At 46.3% G+C, this 22264-nt stretch overlaps 1 protein-coding gene across 7 annotated transcripts; it reads left to right on the plus strand.

Moving 5' to 3' along the window:
- The first annotated feature begins 320 nt into the window (after positions 1-320).
- Positions 321-16138, plus strand: LOC144104315 (TNF receptor-associated factor 5-like). Of its 7 annotated transcripts, none has more exons than XM_077637231.1 (10): positions 321-494; positions 6572-6672; positions 7785-7932; positions 10858-10932; positions 11853-11930; positions 12020-12112; positions 12434-12517; positions 13760-13819; positions 14783-14848; positions 15748-16138. In XM_077637231.1, exons 1-10 carry the CDS (start codon positions 336-338, stop codon positions 15802-15804), a joined length of 921 nt encoding a protein of 306 aa, XP_077493357.1. In that variant the 5' UTR covers positions 321-335; the 3' UTR covers positions 15805-16138. The 7 variants fall into 7 exon arrangements, with proteins under 7 accessions (XP_077493357.1, XP_077493358.1, XP_077493360.1 ...); XM_077637233.1 differs by lacking the exon at positions 321-494 and adding an exon at positions 1245-1307; XM_077637236.1 differs by lacking the exon at positions 321-494 and adding an exon at positions 3181-3526.
- Positions 16139-22264: the final 6126 nt, after the last annotated feature.

Here is a 22264-nt window from a genome sequence, read left to right on the forward strand (position 1 = left end):
CGCGCAGTAAGATAAGTTCGAAAAATTTTGTGAAATATTGTCTAAAAATGGAGTGAACTCAAATTATTTTTGCAACTAATTTCGCCACTTGCGTCTCTACAGAACCAGAACAGGCTTGAGATAGATCCGGCTATGGGGAACTTGCGCTGAAGTTTGTGGTGCCGATTGCAGCGCCATAACACACTGCCTAGCGAGAAGAGCAAGCACTTTTGGGTAGTATTGTTAGTACTTTTCCGCGCCATCTCCAGGCGCTTACTGGCGTGAGCCTCCGCGCTCTGTCGAAGGCGCACGTGCCGTGCGTCAGCTATCTGGGCTACGTCGAGAGAAGCTAGACAATGAACGCTGTCAGCCAAAGGCGGGTATCTAATCGCGCAGAATGTGTTCTCGCGTTTTCAGCGGCCCAAGCGGCTGACAGCAGTTTTGAGCCACCGAATGGAACAATTGCAGTTAAACCTTGGCAGCGCAGGTTCCCCATAGGACATGCCGTGGAAAAAGTAAGAGAAAGTTTGTGCATGTTGCGAATATGAATTAGCATGGAATTTTTACGTGTTCTTTTTTAATGCAGGTTTGTGTAGCTCTCCGTGATTATTTGATATTTTTGTTATTTATACTTGTACCTTTGTGATATTATTTACAATGAGCTTTATTGATCAGAGATTGTTCAATTTCAGCAAATAAATTTCGCGTTGTACAGCATGTTGCAAACGCAGCACCGTAGGGCATCATTGGTATTCCTTCCTCAGTGGTGCGGCTTGTAAGAAAATTGCCACGTTGTGCTAATATCAATTGCGATTCTACACCGCTAAGCGTAATTATGCCAAAAGTCGGTCTCCTTCCATCTTAAAAGCGAATTTGTCCACTATTTATTATGATGACGCCAAAAACAACGCAAAGAGCAAAAGCTGCGCTGGAGCGTGGAACGTGTTTCAATAGATTCGTGTAGCCTTCCTTGTGTCATTACACGCATTACGTGGGAAATTTCTAAGCGGTTGTAACAAAACACGGATGCTCTGCGTGCAGTCACACAGAATAAAATACCCTTAATAAGATCGCCTTCTATATTCTGTAGATACACGCGTGTTATTTCCAGTGCCTAAAGTGTATGTAAATGGGAAGCCGCGGTGGCTCAGTGCTAATGGTCTTCGGCTGCTTACCCAGAACGCACAGGTTCGATCGTAGCCAAGCCGGTAGCTTTTCGATGGAGGTGAAAAGCTAGAGGCCATGGTACTCTGCGATTGCAGTGCTCGTTAAAGAACCCCATGTGGTACAAATTATCAAGAGCTCTCCACTACAACATCCCTCATAGAGTAAGTAACTTTGGGACGTTAAATCTATGCAAATCAGTGTAGTTGAGTTCAGTGAGACTGGTTGCGCTGGTTGTACGGACACAACACAGAGAAAATGATACAGACGCGCACTGACAAGTGCCGAATATAAAGTTCACACGCAGGGCGTTCTTTTACCTCTTATTCGGTTAAATATAAGACAACTGATTTTTTTTCATTATCAACCAGTTTTCACAGAAACCCACCTTGCTTATTGAAGTGGACTAGAACAGAAAAGTTATCCTCCGAATTTATGTCGGCCTCGTAACGGCATGCATGTGTTAGCCCGCAGACCTGACCCTAACCTTCATTGTTGATTTCGGGATTGAGAAACCATGATTGTGAATACCTTGCGCAATTTCAAGCTACCGAACATAATGCTATGCACTCAAAGAAAAAGAAAATATGTTTGGTTCGCAATACTGGAATTTAGCCTACTTATCAGAACAAAAATTGTGTGCTAAAGGATATCCTATAGAAAATAAACTAAAATCCACATTTTGGCACTTCGATGCGCGACCGGAAAACGCGTTTCTTCCCTCCGTCAGAGAAAATCAGAGCGAGCTAGACGTGTCGGCATTCACACGGCTAGCCAGTGATAGCTTCCTCCCGGACATCAGACACGATAAGAAACATCAAAATAAATAAGCAAATGGCGAAAAGCTGACAATGAAAATTTCGAGATAGCAAATGCCCTTCGAAATGGCGCTGCCTATGTGTGCAACCGCCTAGCAGCTTAAAGAAATGCAGTTTGAAGCGAAACGTTTCTTTCACATTCTAGACGCGTGGAGCGTCATTCCTTTTGTCTGACAGACGCTCGCAGACTTTTCATTCAGTTTGGCACACAATGGTGAGAACCGCTCTTATTTTTTCTTGTAAAAAAAATTTCGAGCCTAACTTCTGCGCATGGAACTCTTATAGTGTTCTGCTGGGCAAGTACCATTGTAAGAGACATATGGCCATGAGTCAAGCGATGTTGTGTTCTTAACACTTGTTTGGGTCTCGAATGGGGTTTTGTTTGCACGGTGAATACTTTAGAATGAAAAGGACTAGAAATGTACTGTTGAGAGCAACAAGGAAATTTTTTCTTGTCGCCACTAAAAGAACTAGGTGACATGTTTTGCCAGGAAGCTAATTGAACAACGTCTCTCTTAGCGTTTCTGCTCTTCAAAGTCCGTATCTAGTTGAGAGTAAGACTTCCGGCTCATTTTTTTAGTCAACCCGACATTGACTCCACCTATGAAACGCGAAGTGCTCATATGCCAGCGGTCTGGTATAGTTATTTTTTTTTACACCCCCAGCTGCGATCTCTGCTGCGCTAAGAAGGTCGGCAAAATGTTGCAAGAGGCGTACCCTCAAATAAGGCAGCGTACAAGGTGTCTAATATTTATTATAATATTAAGTGGTTTTTGGGGAAAGGAAATGGCGCAGTATCTGTCTCACATATCGTTGGACACCTGAACCGCGCCGTATAGGGAGGGATAAGGGAGGGAGTGAAAGAAGAAGAAATAGGTGCAGTAGTGGAGGGCTCCGGAATAATTTCGACCACCTGGGGATCTTTAACCTGCACTGACATCGCACAGCACACGGGCGCCTTAGCGTTTTTCCTCCATGAAAACACAGCCGCCGCGGTCGGGTTCGAACCCGGGAACTCCGTCTAATATTTATACTTGGCTCTTTTAGGCACTTCAAAAACTGCTTTGAAAAACAACCTGTCAATTACGCCACGCCGCGGCAAAAGAAAAAGAATCCTGTATGAAACTGATTGCGGCTGTCAGAGATAGATGGCGCCACTCGTGTGAGCTTTCGTTTGATACTTTTCTGTAAAGGGCTTCACCCTACAGTGTAATGCAGCGGGGCTGATTTATCCAAGCCATTGGGGTTTGAGGTCAGTGATGGGAAAGTAGATTTTAAGCGGGTAGAAATAACAAAGCGAAGGTTATCTGATTGGTGGGCGATATCAAGAGAAGAGTAAAAGTTCATAAGTCAAGGCTAGGTGGCTTGAGCCACCGCCCTATTTAAAGGGTTCAGTCGTATCCATCCGTCCATCCATCTTCTCTTTTTGACGGGTTGCCTGACGAGTGGATCTGTTTCATAAAAAAAAAACCTTGCCAACTGCAGCCAGCAACGTTCGAGGCGTACCAAAGAACGTTAACAACAGACGGTTGCCCTCCCTCCTTTAGAAGACGCCACAGGAACGCGTAAGTTTCGATTATTTCCTTGAGCCCTGCCATTCGTAAGTGGAACCCAGCAAGTCCTAAGCGCAGGCAGTGTTGATAACGCAACGCTCGATCGTTCGCATACTTGAAAAAGGAATGTGGCTAGGATGTTTTGGAATGCAAGACCAGTGTAGGTTATGATTGTGGTCTACGTAACCACACCTACGTACACTGCCGCACGTTGCCCTCCGCGTATTCATTACCAATTACCCATGCAGAGCAGGAACTGCGTTTGCAGAAGTCACTTTTATTTTTTTGTCGTCTTTCTACGTGGCACTAGGCCACATCCCACTTCATTTCCCTTATATTGAATACAATATGGCACCACAGCCAACCACCTCCGCAGTGAAGGTTTCTGGTTCTTGACATCAGTAGTAACCCGAGCTGATTAATTCCAATTTCATGACGTTACCATAGCTATTACGTGACGCTGCGTCTCACACGTGGGGGGGGGGGGGGGGGGGTGCAGATCTTAGGGGCTGGTAATCACAGCAGCGAGTACCTAACGACGACACGTATTTAGTGAATGCTAGAGCAACTATCCCGGCTTGCTTTTCTCGTTCAGTACTGTACCGTTAAGCCGTGTTCCTAGTATCGCACTTATTTTACCATGTATTCTTCTTACTATTGCCATAGTTACTCGTGTGGTACCCATTCTCAGTTTTAGGAGCATACTCCGAAACTGCTGTTGTCATGCGCTGTGGAAACATGGCGCAAGGCATTTAAAATTTTCCTTCTTAAAATGTTTTCCACTAGATAAGCATCAGTTGCACCGCCCGCAAGTGTTATAGCAGGTAATCTTTTTTACCGTTTAGAATTTTTTATTCTAAGAACTGCGAGAAATACATCAGTTCAGTCTCAGAAAGCGGATTGCACAGCAAAGGGGTTATTATGAACTAGATAGAGCTGAATAATTCGGCAAATAGGAACTAATATCAATACCTTGCCTTTAATTTCAGACGAAGGTTATAAAGGAAATTAAACGCTGTCAAAATCAAAGGTGCTCATGATTTTGTGAATTTGTTTAAACGGCATTGTGGTTCAGACTTTTAAATCCGAAAATTGTGTATTTCCAAGCTCGTTTAGTAAGCTTCCCGCGTTGCATATCTATAAAATACAGTCGACCCGCCGCGGTGGCTCAGTGGTTAGGGCGCTCGGCTACTGATCCGAAGTTCCCGGGTTCGAACCCTACCGCGGCTGCTGCGTTTTTATGGAGGAAAAACGCGAAGGCGCCCGTGTGCTGTTCGATGTCAGAGCACGTTAGAGATCCCCAGGTGGACGAAATTATTCCGAAGTCCTCCTCTACGGCACTTATTTATTCCTTTCTTCTTTCACTCCCTCCTTTATCCCTACCCTTACGGCGTGGTTCAGGTGTCCAACGATACATGAGACAGATACTGTGCCACTTTCTTTCCCCAAAAACCAATTATTATAATTATTATAAAATATAGTCGCTGCGCGTAGTTCCGTCGCCAAAGTCCCATTAACTTCTTCTACGACGTAAAATACACAAAATAAATCTGTATTTGCTGCATTATAGGTGGAAGTGGCACCGATTTATAAATGTGCAAAGGGAAAAGTCAGCTAAACCAGCTTTAAAATTAGTGTTTTGGCTTTCGATGTTTCTAAGCAAATAGCACAGGAAAAAAATTTAAAACGAAGTGTGCCTTCCATGTTATTGTTAACAGCGAGTTGCGCACAAATAAAAGACTAGTAGTTCAGAAGCGTGAATTGTTGGTACAAGTTGGTACAAGTCCGGCGACAGTCTGTGTGCGTCTTCCTCTGGTCCTGCGTCTTTTCTCGCTGTTTTTTTTTCACGTTAAATAAAAGACCAACACAGGAAAAACAGGGAAGACGGAAAGAGCGCGATTTATCAACCAGTTTTATGCTTTTCAATACTGTGTGCATAGCCGGTGTACAGCTGCTTGTCAGAAGTAGAAGGAAGGTGTGGTAAAAAGTGATAAAACGTGTGGCGGCGCTTCATGACGCCGGCTGGTATAACTGATTAGCCAGGTCGCCAGCAAGCGGTGCGCGCTATCGGCAGACCCTTATGTTTTGAGTCCGGCGATCACTCTCGGCAGCTCGAACAGGTGCGCGTTGCTATTAACTTGCAACCCCAGGGACTTATTCGACGCTAGCTGAGATGCGTTCGAAAGGCGTTTCACGCCGTCTGAAGCTGGTCGGCAGATGGCGCGTGCGGCCTCCGCCAATCAGCATACGTCCCGACTGCATACCTTGAGTGTTTAGTTTATTCATGATGCTGCCATGAGCGGCGTGTTTTGTGCGCTGCTTTATTTCTTGTGCTCAAGTCCAAAGTCTGCGTTCTAGATCTTCTTCAGGGGGGAGCCGCGTTCAGGAACGGAATCCTTCATCCGATCGTGACAGAAAGAACCTGAAAACGCGCAATGAGCGTGTTAAATCTTGTATAATGCACAGTCCGTTTTGTTTGAGAATATTTATTTCCTGAAATTCCTTGGCATTGTCAAATCATTTCATAATTATATTTGAGAGAGGGTAAGCTCTTGTTGCTATTGTGGTTGCGATCTTGCAATGTAATGCCCCTTGGACCTCATAACTCTGGCATTCTAGATCACAGAAATGGGAGACTGAATGAATTTCATTCAGAGCCTCTTCTTGCAATTGTCTTTGTCCATAAATGTGCTAGTTTATATTAGAGTTCCCTTTAGCCTTCATTTCAAACAAATGTCTTTCTTTTTCTCTCTGTATTAATAATGGCCGCTTCTGTGAGCCTTTTAAATCGGCGAGCTAGCCCCTTGTACTAACGCACCAGCGGTATTACGCAAGATTTAAAGCGCTCATAGCCTTTTCTCACGTCCTTTTTGTCACCATCGAATGAAGCATGCCGCTCCTGAGCCTGGCTTATGCCAGAGAAGCCAAAGTGAAGCCTGACTTGAGCAGTGAAAATAAAACAGCGCACCGAGACATTCCACTAACGGCAGCAGTATGATTAAATAAAGCAATGAAGGCAGGCCGTCGTGACGTGTGCTCATTGTCGACCAATTTCAGAAAGGCGCGAGCCGCTCTTCAAAAGCACCGCTGCTAGCGCCAAAGACATTCCTGGTGTTGCATTTTAAAAGGAACAAGCACCCGTTCCAGCTGCCCACAAGGTAAGGGTCTGTTGATAGTACTCGCTGATTCCTGGTGAGTGAGCTAGTCAGTTATGCGAGACGCCTTTAGAAAGCTTTATGTCACGGTTTGTCACGCTGTTGAGTCTTCCAATTACTTCTCACAGCATATGTACACACGTGCCTAAAAAAGGAAGGAGAGGGCAAATTAAGCCTGCGCATGAATCAACAGAATCCGCGGAAAAGGTTTTTTTTCCGCATTACACATGGTTACAGACGTGTTACTAAAGCAGTCAATGCCTTTTATCTTGGTGTAGCACACTTCTGAAAGTTTACGGGCTATCTTAATTGTCATTGCTCCCGCCTAAAATTGTAATGCCCTTCTGCCGCGGCTCACAACCTTTGCATGCAATGCAATAAGATAAGTTCGCCCCTTATCTATTCTCTGTCGGCCGGGCATGATCGCCTGCGCGTTCATTCACGCAGCGGCCTGTTTGGCCGACTTACACTCGTCGGCACTTGAGCAGCATTTGATATACCATGCCCGTGGCACATTTCACGCATGTTTTGGCATGTTCTATTCTGCATCCACTTCAAGATCCTTCGCTGCTTATCTTATCGTGACCTATCGTAGCATTGAAAAGATGACAGGGACGCCATGCCTCTTTGCCACTTTCGTAATGTGGGTGGCTTTGCGCATGCGCGGCACAACTGTGGCCTTCTTTCTGAGAATGCCATTCCAGGAGAAGCTAGCTGAAAGCAGCTTGTTAATCTGATTTTAGGATCTGGTGTGCACTGCATGCGGGAATGACTTTCTAAGAGCATTAGCAACATCACTAATTCGATCATACGTTTGACGATTGTGCTGTTTGCTAATGCCGCTGAGTAGGTTACTACTGATGTGCGCAAAACTTCACTAATCAGAGGTTCGATTTTTGGCATTTTGCTTGTCTTCTGTCCACACCAGCACTCCCCTAAGGCGTCAGTGCGATGAGGCGATGTTTTCAATGCGATAATATCGACTTATGATAAAAAGCAGGCGCATGCTTTTGCGAGAATCGAGCAGCACTGGTCGCCAAAGGTAGACACAATATAACTTTGGCGTTGTGTTTTCGCATTCAAATTTTATATGATGCCACCTAATATTTTTGCAGACTGAACGCCGCTAACATGGAGACGTGTGGACGATGCCGAGAAGAGGTGTATTTCAAGTCGATGAAGATGCACGCCGAAGAATTTTGTGAACGAAGGCTGCTCAGCTGCCCTTACTGTGAAAGTGGCGTAGAAGCCCGTAACCTAGAGGTAAGTTTCTCTTAACAACGTTCCTGTCCCGAAAATTTCTGAACGTACCTGTGTGAAAATGAAATCTTTGGCCTTCGTTGTTTGGCGCTTAGTCAAGGAAGTGCGATCACATCGCATTCATTACTGTGGCTTGCATGCAAAACATCTGCTGCTTCCCTACTGTATTCTCAAACTCGGAGCCGCCTCTTTGCACACCAGAGAAAAAGCAGTTCGTATCACGTTCCCTGCGGCAGATCAGTTTCCTTTGCTACCATTGGAGAATATAACTTTTCGTTACCAGTAATTCGGGACAGCATTTCAGCCAATTGTTTCGCCACTAAGTGGTACTTGACCAGAAAGTAACGGTATATTGTTGTACTTTGGAAACAAAATTCATGGTGGCTGAGAGATTTTCCTTTAAGGACATTTTTAAGCGACATTTATTGCCTCAAGGCATTATGACGTAAAAGAAAACGATTGTTAAATGATTGAAAAATGGTTGGCGGATCAAATAAGTCGGGCAGAGCGAAATGATGTGGTCTCCCCGTCGAAGCTGTATATGACGAGGGATTGGTCGGCGAGAGACTCGCTGCCACCAGGTGACGGATTCTCGTCGGCTTCAGCTCTGGGAAAACCCATAGCAGGTGGTCGATATCGGAAATTCAGTATGAAATAGCGTAAAATGAAGACGACGGATGAATGTACAGTCAAGTATGACCTTTGCACACCTTTTCATATTGCCACAGTGTTAGCCATTTACTGGCGCCGCCTTGCGGTGGGACAGCACCCGCTGGTCTTTGTCGTCCCCGACTCGTGCGTTCGTTCGCTGAGTGCGTTTGCCTGGCTAGTCCTGGTGTGCCCCTCTGCCCTTCCTTCCGGCTTTCGGTGCCGACTTTGGGTGCCGGCTTTCGGGGCCGGCTTTCGGCCCTTGTTCAACAACAGCGAGATGACGCCGAGCTACGACCCCTCAAAGGAGTCGACCTCGAAGGTCGCACCTCGTCGCCGCCGCGCTTTTTCACACGCGGGCTATCGTCGTTCTGCTTGCGGGGTGGCATCCTCTAAAAGAGAAACTACGGTCCCACGGACACTCCTTACCTGCTCGTGGCACCAATGGTGCTTCGAGACGAAGTTCTGCACGCATGCCACGACGACCTTTATTCCGGCCACCTCGGCTTTTCTCGCATGTTGGCGTGGATACGGCAGAAGTATTACTGGCCCCGGCTTGCTACAGTTATGCAGCGCTACGTTAAGTCTTGCCTCGAGTGTCAGCGTCGGAATACACCACCTGTGAAGCCGGCCGGCCTACTGAAGCCCATTGTTCTGCCTCGAATCCTGTTCCACCAGGTCAGCATGGACTTGCTGGGACTATTTCCGACATCATCATTTGGCAACAGGTACATTATAGTTGCCACCGACTACCTCACCCGGTAATGTGAGACGAAAGCCCTTCCCTGCGCCAACGCTGCCGAAATTGCGACCTTTTTCATCTTTAACATTGTCCTCCATCACGGTGCCCCTGAGGTCGTTTTAACTGATCGAGGCACGGCTTTTACAATAGCCCTTACTAAGGAAGTTATTCATCTCAGTGGCACCAGTCACCGTCGAACCACTGCCTACCATCCTAAAACAAATGGACAGACTGAGCGACTCAATAAGACCATTGCCGACATGCTTTTCATGTACGTCGACACCGACCATAAGAACTGCGACCAGATCTTGCCTTACGTCACGTTCGCATATAACACTGCTTTTCAAGAGACGAAGCGCTTCACGCCGTTCCGTTTGGTGCACGGTCGCGAACCCACGACTATACTGGACGCAGTGTTATTGCCAGACGTTGCACAACCCTCCGCAGCTGGCGCTGAAGAGTTCGTTCGGCACGCAGAAGCCGCCCGCCAGCTAGCTAGACAGCGAACCCGTACCCAACAGGAAAGCGACACTCAACGTTACCACCTTCATCACCGGGCGGTGCTTTACCACCCTGGCGATGAAGTTTGGGTTTGCACGTCAATCCGTCGGCGGGGTCGCTCCGAAAAGCTTCTGCGCCACTACTTCGGCCCCTACGAGATACTGCGCAAACTTCGTGACGTTAACTACGAAGTGCTTCCGCAAGAGTCTGTTCGCTCCTCCAGGCGGCAGGCGGCATCCGAAATCGTCCACGTTGCCAGGATGAAGCCCTACCACGCCCGCTAGGACTTATTCTGCCAAGTCCGGCACTACAGACTTTATTCCGGATTTCCGTGATTCCGCAGCATCGAGGCAACGCCCTTTCCAAGAGGAGGGGCAATGCCACAGTGTTAGCCATTTACTGGCGCCGCCATGCGGTGGGACAGCACCCGCTGGTCTTCTTTGTCTTCCCCGGCTCGTGCGTTCGTTCGCTGAGTGTGTCTGCCTGGCTAGTCCTGGTGTGCCCTTCTGCCCTTTCTGCCGGTTTTCGGTGACAATATGTCTAGTTTTTGCTCCTTTCTGTCATGACCGTTCGCTTACTTGCCCAACTTGTAATAAACATTACCAGTAGGGACAGATGGCGGGATGAGCGTAGCAGTTCTGATAGATTTTTCTGCTTTCCAGGAGCCGTGATGAGACGGTGAAGGCCAGGAAAGTTTGTGAAAACCTCTACACTTAATTTTTTGTTCGGATTGCCTCTTCATCTTTTGTAGTGAGGAGAAAAATGCTCTAAAGGCGCAAAGGTTATTGCACTCTAAAGAGAAAGGTGCAATATAGAAGTAAACTGTCCTCTAACGGACTCCATTTTAAATAAGGCAGTGCTCTAGAGGACATATTACTCTGTGTTTTTGAGTGTGGCAACAGTGATGTCTTTGTTTAACGCTCTATAAACATGAAAGCATTGGGCATTACAGCTTTTGAGAGTATTGTTATGGTCTCTCTCCTTAGAGATATAATCCGAACAAACTGGTTGAATAAACCTGCAGTTCTCCGTTCCAGACCCACATGGAAGAGTGCGATGCAAGACCGGCGAATTGTATCCACTGCAGTGCAGAGTTTGACTCCTTTGCCGAGGTAAGTAGATGTAGTTAGCCACACTATATGGCCCCAAGGTCTCTCTTACCCAATTCTAGTGTCGTGGCGGTTTGGCAGTAAGAAACAACTAACTCGCTAATAAAACTTTAAACTTCGACTATTGGTCAATATGCAGACAGGAGCTTTATATGGCAGCATGCGTTGTGCCTTGTCGCATTGCCAAGGTTGTGGAGGGCGTGCGTACCTGCGAAATTTGTGTGCTGTAAACCGTAGATACTAAGAGTGTTAGTGAAGTCAGCAATATTCTATTTTTCATAATACCCACAATACTCTGGTATTAAACTGTCATGTGAAGGAAAGAAAAACAGGTTTCTATGAAAACAAAAAAAAATGACACCTATGCTACACCTGGCACTTTTATCACATCAGTGATGTGCTAGCCAGGAGTTGACGGAAGATTGGTTGTAGTGACCTAGGTGAGCAGTGCACTGGATCTACCTAGAGGGCCCAAATGAGATAAGTGGGCAGACAGTGTTTATCTCATTTATATATGGAAAATTTTGCGGCTTCCTAATTATAGTAGCAATCACAGGAGTGACGATTGATGTCCATAGCTTGCCTATCACTTGGGGTATTAGGCAGTAGTAAATGCTTCGTGCTACTGCGACAGTGAGAGGAGAAATTAAGAGTGGAATCTAGATCGGAAAAGAAGGAAATAAGTGTAATGTATGCTTAAGTGAACAATATGTGGAGCCTTCCGGAATGCAGAGCAATTTTTATGTTCCTCTATAGAGCACCCCTTCACACCGAAACCGGTCATGATCCTTGGCCGGGTCATCAGACTAGTGTACTGTCTTTTAAGGATCAGAGCTATGTGTGTTTTTTTTCTCTTAAATGTGTGAACGGTTTTCTTCAGTCAATCAAGTCAATCACAACTAAAATGAGCATTGTCATTTCAGCTTAGGGACAACCACTTGAATGTCTGTCCTGAAAAGTGCTCTAAGTATTCTTACCAGCGCTCAGACTGCAAAAATCAGGTAAATGTGTTTGCTTAGTAGGAATAAAATTCAAGGAGAAAAAACTTGTTGCATGCACTCGGACCACTTATTACTCTTCGTGTTCTCAGGTATCCAACAGACAAACAGAAGATCATGTAGTACCTGCTAGCCACGTCAGAGAACTGATGAAGCGTATACACGATTTAGAAGAGAAAGTCCAGGTAAGCCCATTATTGACAACATGATTCAGTCGATGGTATTGATTGATAATAGAAGTGTTTTTGTTACTCAGGCGTTTAAGATTGAAAGAAGCAAAAATGGCTTTAAAATTGAGGTAGCGTTTTATTTGCAGGAAGCAACAAAGATGAATCCCTGCGGGTGGCGTCGGGCAAAAAGCTCGAAAGCGTGAAGCTTTAGACCCCTAAAACTAGTTACAGCCTGCAAAAACATAAATACATTTTGTGATATTGAAAACATGCGCGCGGTGACAGTAGGAAAATTATTACACGCACTCAGAGCACTTAATATACTTTTGCTCCCAGGCATCCATCCAACAAATGGAACAGCAGGTTGGCCATGCCAACGTACTGAAGGCCCATATTGAGGAATTAAAAACGGAAGTTCAGGTAAGCTCTTTGTCAACAACAGAACTGACTAGTCTATATTGGCTAGTAATCGAATATTGTGCGTAATTAAACAATCATTTCAATCTAACATTTATGGAGCCCATTGAAAGTTGCTGTTTGTTTGAAATTGACCCATGTGCGTTTCAGCTTTGATATTTTGTTTCAGTAAATAGATATTTTTGTTCAGAAACGGCAGTTTTGGAATCACCATTAGAGTAGACCCTGGGCTGGGGCAATGGTAAATTAAAAATTAAAGACTGCGCTGCTTAGATTGACGAAGACGCAGTTAAAACCGGAAACAGGAGCGGCTAAACGTGTTGTCTTTAACTCTGTCTGCGTCCACCTAAGCTGCGCACGTCTTTCATATGATCATATTACAACTACCCCAGTCAAAAGCACTCCTAAATAAACAGTAGAGAAAAGTTTGACGTTGCTAGATAAGGTTGTTTTGCTAAATTCGCCCTACCGTGAAAACGACTGAAGCATTGCAATGCCTCCTGTTTTGCGGCATACACGGGAAGTGAACGTAAAAATGCCTTCATGGATTTAAGTACTATGGAATTTTCCTCTTACAGGCTTACCTCGAAAACCTAATCAATAAGGGTTAGGATAAAAAATAACTTATAAGTGCCTGATTACTGTTTCCGGCTTTATACTAATTAGAAGCTGGCCACTAACTGGTTAAAAAGGTGATCTTGGAATGAGTGCACATCACTGTAAATGACACATAGCATTTAAATACGCTAGGATTTCCAGACCATTATCTACACACGCTCCAAAGAAATACAGAAACAAGTGAACTATGCGCTGCATATGAATGCACCCAGAAATTGCTAAGTTTCTTCTGTAGTGGTGTTGCACTGTCTGTGAGATTCGGGCGCAGAGTCCAAATGGCGGCCGCATATCACTAAGTGAAATGCAGAAACTCTCGTTTGCTTCCTGAGTGCAGACTTAAAAAACACCGGGTTGTCGATATTAACCAGGAGGCCTCAACGACGATCCCCCCTCAAACCGTACGCGTAATACAGTGGGACACTAAAGCCCACACTCCATTACTTCCGGCTAAAATATTGTGAAAAGAGAACATGGCGTTGCTACGGCTGCTGTTTATAGTTTTGAGTTACAGTTAGCGCAATGCATGAAACTCTTTTGCTGGTGAATTGTCTGGGCAAAAGAATTACATGGAGCCGCAGGCATCCGTACGAGAAGTTTTATGATCTGCGCTTGATGTTTTTCTTACAGGAGTTGAGAGCAGAGAATGATGTACTGAAGAAAACCGTCTATGACATAGAAGTCGCTCAGGTGAGAATGAAGTACAGTATATTTGCCAATGCTCCAGAATTATTTCGTCCTAGTAATATATCCTCAATATGAGAGAAATGCGAATTTGAGATAAAAAAAAAAACTCACCCCCGAAAATGTTTTTTTTTTGGTCGGATCGAGAAAGTTAACCGTCATTTGAGAATTTCCCGGAAATGCTTTCAAACTCATTAGAAAACAAATTAGTTATCGACCAAAGTATTAGGCACCGAGAATGAGAGCGTGAAGCGCATGTTGTCAAGTTTTTTCAAAACCGCATCGTTGGCCAAGCAGCAACGTGTTTCACTTAGTGAGGACAAGGTGCTGGATTCGATGCCGGCTGCGGTGCCTCATTGACAGTTGAAATTCAATTAAAAAAAGTAAACATGTGTGTCATGGTGTTATTTGATGTTAATAACCTCCAGGAGGTCAAATTTAATCCCTTCTTTCTCGTCTTGTAACATTTCTTATAGCCGAACGGCTAGCTTAACACGTATCAAGTTGTGTACTACAATGGTTTCGAGAAATTAAGTACGAAGAGTGGTGAATGGGCTGAGGGTAGTCATGCATGCTGCACGCTTATATTCATTGGTCTGCCTCCGCAACAACGGTGGTGCCAGGTAAAATGAAACGGAGCCATTGCGTCATAATATCAGGAGGCACATGAAAAAAACGTGTTTTAGGGAAAGGTAACCGCGTTTGTCACAGGACAACGCAAATTGAAGAGTAGGTGGAGGGTTTGTCTTGCAGTGCAGTCTGCTTGGCTGATCATTGTAATCCTAGGAAACAAGGTTCAAAACTCGGCCGTACCGCCAAACTAGATGCATTGATCTCACGTGCTTGTCGGGGTAATCCCTTGCTGGCATTCTACATTAGTATAGATATGCTGAGCAAAAAAAAAAATGACTGCGTAATAAAATTGACATCACATGCAAAACTATACAAACTTCGCTTGTTTTTCTGCAGAAAACAGAGCAGTACCTGCGTGTGAACATGAATGACACCGTGGAATGCCTCCGAGAGCAAATGGGCGTACGTATATGTTCTTGATGTACAGGAGCTCTCTAGAGCTGAATTGTTACCGGTTCCCTTTCTTGGTAAAAGGAATACGCCGAAATACCACAACCAAGAGGCCTGACCTTTTCAAATAATGAGTTGAAGGTGCTTATTGGAAGTTGATGAGGAAATTTGCCCTGCATAATGAAGGAAACTTACCTGTCTATAAAACCAAGGCACGGTTGCTGTACAAAGTTCATTTTTATTCTTTGGACCAGGAGGACATAAGAAATATGGGAGTTTTGTATTCTATGTCGGGGCATCCCCTTTCATTACTCTACCTCCATGAGCCTTGTGATTAAATCTCTGTGCTGAATATCGACGCAGAATGAATATTAACTGATTTTAATTGCTTGTTGCTGTTGATTTTTTACCCGTCGCAGTGGCTCAGTGGTCAGGGCGCTCGGCTACTGATCCGGAGTACCCGGGTGCGAACCCGACCGCGACGGCCGGGTTTTGATGGAGGCGAAACGCTAAAGCGCCCCTGTGCTGTGCGATGTCAGCGCACGTTAAATGATCCACAAGTGGTCGAAATTATTCCGGAGCCCTCCACTACGGCACCCCTTCCTTCCTTTCTACTTTCACTCCCTCCTTTATCCCTTCCCTTGCGGCGCGGTTTAGGTGTCCGCCGATATGCGATACAGATACTGCGCCATTTGTTTCGCCAAAAACCAATTTCAATTTTTTTTTCATTTTTTGCTTGCTCCCTATCAGAGATCCTTCAGTTATGCTTGCTGACACTACTGTAAACGCAGGAAGCAGCTTCATTAGCCTAGTGATGAGAGCATCAGGGTCACATTTGGGAATAACAGAATTGTATATTTCTTCGCATTGGAAATGTTGTCATCTAACACCCCTATTTTGACTCTTTGCAGGAATTACATGCAATTGTGTTGCAGAAGGAGGAAGATATGAATAAAAGCTCCGACTGAGTGGAATGCAAGAATGTCGCTTGAGAAAGAATGCTACATACCCTTTTGGAGAAAAACAAGCCTAAAGTAAATTAGGACTTCGGCTTTGTTTCGGTCCAGTTTAGCTTTATTTCTAAATTCAGTGAAGAATTCTGTCCTACATCCTGCATGGATGTCGAGGACTCTTGAGTGACCGCTTTTGCTTCTCGAAATACAGAATCCCGTCTCTCTTGAACATCGCACCACATTATAATTATAAATTTTGCACTGCCGGAGGCATTACAAGATGAAGTGCATTTTTTTTTGTAAACCGAATGCAAAGATTTAATAAAGCGCAAACTATACCAGAAAGCTACTTCCATTCACATTTAAGAAATGTTGTATTAGGAAGCGTTTTAGGATGGGGATTTTATAAAATCATGGCTTGAGTGCTAGGAAAACGATTACCATGAAAAGTGACGTCTAATTAGGAAGAACTTTTTCGACACAAGTTCTTGTGACGAATTGCTCTTAACGGCTTCAGAAAAAAGTATCTTATTATAATGGGTTATATGCGCTGATATTGAGAGACTGGTCGCCTAATGAAGGCGGTTTTTATGCTTTCGTTCGGATATTAAACAAGGCGTGAACATATATATCTCTAGTAGCTGAAGTCCGGTGCGAGGAAGCTTAGGGGGCATGTGATTTTTCCTGCCAGCCAGACACTGAGCGCAGCGAGTGGGCTGAAAGAAGGGATTGCGGTTTGTCTTGCACACTAATATTTAAATACTAAAACAAAAATTTCATATCGTGTGCCTGCTTCCGGTGGCAGGCTGAGGGTCCCTAACACACGGTCGAGTGTTGGAGGCACTTAAGTGAGTGATTCCACAAGATATTCGTAATGTGCACGCTTCTCAGCATACGCTGGGCATTCTAACAAAATATGTTCCGCTGTTTCTGCTAAGACGCAGATGTCCCAACAAAGACTGTTCTTTTACCTAAACGGAACTTCAGGGCACGTTCAGAAGCTGTAGGGAACTGTAATGCCGTAAACGCAGCATTTAAACGAAGCGATAAACAGCGTCTAGTTGGCAAGAAAGTCTGGTTGACAGGTTTATGTTGTCTACAAATGGCTACCACCACAGAGCGGCATCGCAGAACGGCACCAATCATTCCGCGGACGAGGCAGCGCTAACCACGCATCGCGACGGCGAATGAGTGCAGATCCCGGTGTCGAGAGTGGACTCGTCGGAGAGGCGCCGAACATTTGAGCGGGGGATCACGCCTGCCTCGGGGAAGTCTAGCCAGTTTTTGAACCCATGCTTACAACCCCGGGAGTCTGACTTAAAGGTTCAGCTTCCATCCGCACCCACAACGACATGAAGCAACCCTGCTGTGCCGCATCAAGCGGGGTGTCGCATGCATAAACCACAGTGGTGTGATTACTATGCCAAACTGCTTAAAAAGGGAAAGCCTGCTACATGATGCTACATCATAACAAACTACGAGTGTAATGCGCCAAAACGCCGTATTTACTTAAGAACAAAATTTTCGGTGGCGGCTTCTTATCTTTCGTGAACGTATGCACGCTGCATATAGAGCTGGCCGTGTTAGCTTTCACACCGCGTAATGAAACCGCACAGAAATGAAATGGGCCCGCGGCACGCAGGTATTTAACTCCGGTCGCCCAGCGGTGCGGAGGGCACGCCGCAAATATGCACGGGAAAGTATTCGCAAACAGCGCCGGTCTTGACTGCCAAGTACTTGCTCGGCTGAAGTGAGGAAACGGCAAGCTGCCGCGAAGTTCTCAGGGGGCGTCAGTTTTGGGGCTCGCTTCGTTGCCCTAGAGAAAAGAGGTGCGCAGTCCCGGATAATTTTTTTTTCACTCCTGTCGAACTGCCTCCCTGCTGTGTGGTTCCCGTTCTCCAGTGCGCATTAAACGGCACGCATCTTCAGTCATCATGGTAGCGGATCATTTCGACCCTTCATTCTCGGGCAGCTGTCCGCACTGTGCCTAGAAGTCTTCGGACATCTACCACATGGTGTGGGCCTGCCCCTCCAACTCTGCTATCCCCCCTCACCCGAACACGAGCTGGGAGGACTGGGAGGCGACCCAGCTCGGCTGCTCTGACCTACAGGCCCAAAAAGCCCTGGGTGAGCGCGCCCGGGCAGCGGCCGACGCCACTGGGGTCCGTGGACCTCCACGTAATGTTTGTGAAGGCTGGGCCTTTAAAAGTCTGTCTAGTCATACCTCCCTATACGTGCTCTTTTCGAGCCAATAAACGTATTTTCACCACCACCCCCAAATCCCAATGCTAAATCTTTGTAACTACTCCGTTGTTCTTTTTTTAGATGTAAATTTTCTTTTCACACATTGTCACTAGCAACGCAAAAGATAGTGCTCAGTGGCGCGTCATTTTTCGCCATATGAGTCCCACCGAGAAAAAAGAAAGTGCGACTTACACACCAGAAATTACAGTATATATATGCATATGCTCCAAACGCTCACTTTTTTGCGCCAAAAGTTGCTAAAAAGTTACATCGGCCAATCACATCTCTAAAACCCTACTCTTTTGTCTATGCTGACGACCATGCATGTGCCATCTACAGGGATGACGAGACCATAGTACATATTCTTTGTGTAAGCCCTGCTTATACAGCGCCCAACGACAATCTGTGTTCCCTGTACTAGAGCGTATTGATCTACGCCCGCTAACGGAGATGAGGACTCTCGGACAGCGGCTGTGACGACCGTCTATTTTGAAGGCCTGCCAGGCACTGCTAGGCTTCTTGAGAGCCTCGGGCCTACAAAGAGGCTGTAGTCCTCAAGTGAAAATTTGTCTCGTGTACCTGGATTTTATAGTCATATTCTCCTCGAACTTTGACGATCACCTGAAAAGGCTTGGGACAGTACTGGAGGTGAGCAGGTGGTCAGGCTTACGTGCTCGGCGTGCATAGCAAAAAAAAAGGGGGGGGGGGGGTGAACACAGAATCAGCAGTAGATATTTATCATTAGCCAGACCGCTGTGCAGCTATATATCTTCCTAGGCGTTAGATTTGCGGTTTTGGCCCCGCAGATCGAGTCTATTTGTGCTATATATAGACAAGGGAGACACCTGATTGTATCCAGTTGCCGCTCAACGACACTGTCCGACGATGAACGATGGTCTGCGGGTCGGCGCTGTCGGCGCCACTGACATGAGTAGAGAGTAGTAGTAGCCATCTCGACGCCAGACTCGTTGGGGCACATGGGTAGCCGTCGGTGACGTCGGCTGAGCCCGAGCGTCGATTTATGTAGAGGTTATTGTTTACACTTGCGTGACGTAGCGTGTGCGCTCGTGCCTGTGCTACGTCGGACTGTAAACGCGCCTTAACCCTGAAGCCAAAAAAAGGTCACTTCAATTCCGATGAGCTGCTGTTTATAGGTAACATCTTCAGAAAAATAGAGTACGGCCGGATCCCCAGAACACGACTGCTCTCACGCATTTACCACAGCCAACCGACAATAAAACCTTCAGAGAAATGCGGAGATTGTGCGCGTATTATCTACGGTTCGTGATGAACTTTTAACGCATTGTTGAACCCTTCACAATGCTGACGAAGTCAAACAACTTCAGCGCTGCTTAAAGCCGGCACCGGTGCTTCGACACTTCGTCGAAAGCGCCGAAGGTGATATTCGTGCAGGCGAAAGCAGTGTGGGCTAGGCCAGCGTCTCGGGCAAAAGAAAGAAGGCCACAAGATAGCCATAGCCTGTACTAGACGCTCTTAGTCGATGGCAGAGGGCAACTATATAACGACAGAGAAAGATTGATAGATAGATAAAGAGGAGGAGGGAAAGGCAGGGATGTTAACCAGAAAGGGGTTCCGGTTGGCTACCCTGCACTGGGGAAGAGGGATTAGGGGACAGAGAAAGATGTCGTGCCATAGTGTCTGGGTCCGCCCGCTACTTGCGCAGCAGGGCTTCAAAAAATGTGAGCCATAATTAGGTGTCTTACTAGCTTGCACCGCTGAAGCATACGTTTGGCCGTTTTACATGACAGACCTTAGCCGCCAAGGGTTCAATTTCACCGTTGCCTACAAGTGTAGGTGCAAGCCTGCCGACGCAGGCATCCTATCACGAGCCCCAGTCGACATGCCACCGAAAGAAGACGATAACGACGCCTTCCTGGAACCATTATGCGCAAGCGATTTCGCGCGAAAGCAGCGCTCGGACTCCGAGATAAAACGCCTTTGCGAGTACCTGGAATGGAGCATATATTAATCTCCCAGTGTGTTGAAGCGCCACTTGCTTGTCAAGCGGCCAGTGTGTTCAAGTACCATTGTTGTTTTTATTCTAACAGAACGACGTCATTGTGAATAAACTCGCATGTAACAAGATCATATACCTGCATGTTGTGCCTACAAACGTCCGAGAGGTAATGTGGAGGCTGCAAAGTTGAAATCGACAACAGGATATCCATGATTTGAACGCATGTTACGCCAAATCCGTGACAAATATTACTACTCCCGTCAGCCTCGGATGTCGCACGCTGCGTAAAAATTTGCCACGAGAGGCTACGACGAATGCCTCCAATGATCAGGCCAGCTGGACTATTCAAACCGCATTCCGCCCCTGGGAAACCCACTGAGTTGATTTAAATGTATCTGCTCGGCCCTTTCCAACCATCAACACCGAGCAACAAGTAGATCATCGTGGCTACCTACTTGAGCGTTACGATAGAGCACAAGCTCTGCCGAGTGGTACAGCTCCAGCTGAGTGTGCATGACAAGTGGCACATCGCGGATAGAGGATCAGGATTTGTGGCAATTTACGCAAGCAGTTCACAAGCATAGCACGCAAGCCATTGGCGAATCACTGCATACCATCCGCAGATACATGGGCTCATGTCGCGTCTGAAGAAAACCGTGCTGCGGACATTATGTCCAATTACGTCGATGCCAAACCCATGATTGGGAAGGTATAGTACCCTGTCTGGTCTTCGTCTACAATACCGCCGTCCATGATACAGCCCGGTCAACTAAATTCTGACAATAATATGGCAGGGAGGCCACGACAACACACGATGCAACGCTGACGGGCGTCTCACGAAGTCAACCTCGACGTCACAGCCTACCTGCGGGTCGGGGAAGCTCAGCGAGTTGTCCGCCTATCTCTTACCCTGTGCGGCCAAATGTACAGGTGCGTAAAGTAGAATTTGGATCATAAGGAATAAAATGTACAAGTTTTGACTAGTCGTGCACGCCCCGCTGACTCAGTCAAACATTGTGGGCCTTATACCCGCCCTGACAAGAACCTTCGCTGTCTATTTCAACAGGACCATGAAGTCATGTCTGATGAAGTGACCGTATCGCACCAACGCCACGCACAATTGGAAGTGGTGTAGTCTGGCTTCTAATGCCATTTCATGCGGTCTAATGGATGCGAGATGCTTTATTTTACACTTTGTTTAGCCAACCTTATTTTTGTTGTAAAACACCGCGCCCATCTTTTTAAAGGAAGGGGTAAGATCGCAAAGTTTTGTAATATTTGGCTTAAACCCTGCTGCACGAGTCTTCGTTTTTTAAAGAAAGATGCGAACCAATTTGCGGGGGATATTTGCAGCCGCACGGAAGTAGTTCTCCGTTGCTCCAGGTTACCGTAAGTGCGTTACGAGGCTTATCTAGATACCTGTTAGTCTGTTAAAAAAATAGAGCGGTGCAGAGCTCGGCAGCCAGAACCCGCCTTGTGTCGTTGAGGCATGCGCACGCATGCTGGGTCGGGACCAATCAGTAGGAGCGCACGGAAGGCGCGAAAGTCTCTATCACTCGGCGCTCGAGTTGGCACGAGCATTTCGACTCGCCTCTGATAATTTGATTGTGCTGCTATGATCTAACACAACGGCGTTGACATCGGAAGAACCTTCCACACGTACTGCTGCAATGACCGAGATTGCGATCGCCTTCGGAAGCGACACTCTAAACCTTTACCTCGGTAGAGGGCCTATGGAAGCGTCTGGCGAAATTTTTGACGACAGAAGAGGAGCGAGTGCAAGAACGCCTACGGTACAGGAAACACGAGTCAGTAAGCATAAATTCTTGCAGTGGGGTAGCGCAGGCGTAGCGTGGATTACATCGCTACTTTTCCCAAAGCTGAGAGCTCAAGAATGTGCGGTTTTTGAGGAGCAGAAACGCCGCGATAACTTTGACTTCTCGGTGGGCACCTCATCCGCGGCGTGAGGGAAGGAAGGGAGGTGTGGGTGGAAGAAGAAACTTAGAAAGGGGTGCCGTAGTGGAGGGCTCGGGAATGATTTCGACTACCTGAGGATCTTCAACGTGCACTCACAACACGCAGCAAAAAGCCGTTATTTTTATTAACTTCTTGCGCTAATTATTATTTTCCTGGTATACCACCTTGAAAAGATAGAAACAGAACGAGTTCGAATGCCACTTTCCTCACTTTGCGGTTGGCCTCAGAACGTAAGAGCTTTGGAGTGCGTCATATGAGCAGAAACCGGCGCCGTAA

The sequence above is a fragment of the Amblyomma americanum genome, chromosome 9 (assembly GCF_052857255.1).
Source record: "Amblyomma americanum isolate KBUSLIRL-KWMA chromosome 9, ASM5285725v1, whole genome shotgun sequence".
Taxonomy (NCBI): Eukaryota; Metazoa; Arthropoda; class Arachnida; order Ixodida; family Ixodidae; genus Amblyomma; species Amblyomma americanum.

Bases quoted from the DNA above. Each gene is read 5' to 3' on its own strand.
- LOC144104315 (XM_077637231.1), top strand. From the start codon at position 336: ATGAACGCTGTCAGCCAAAGGCGGGTATCTAATCGCGCAGAATGTGTT. The intron at 10,933-11,852 runs GTAAGTAGATGT...TTGTCATTTCAG, and splicing joins AGTTTGACTCCTTTGCCGAG to CTTAGGGACAACCACTTGAA. The intron at 14,849-15,747 runs GTACGTATATGT...GACTCTTTGCAG, and splicing joins GCCTCCGAGAGCAAATGGGC to GAATTACATGCAATTGTGTT.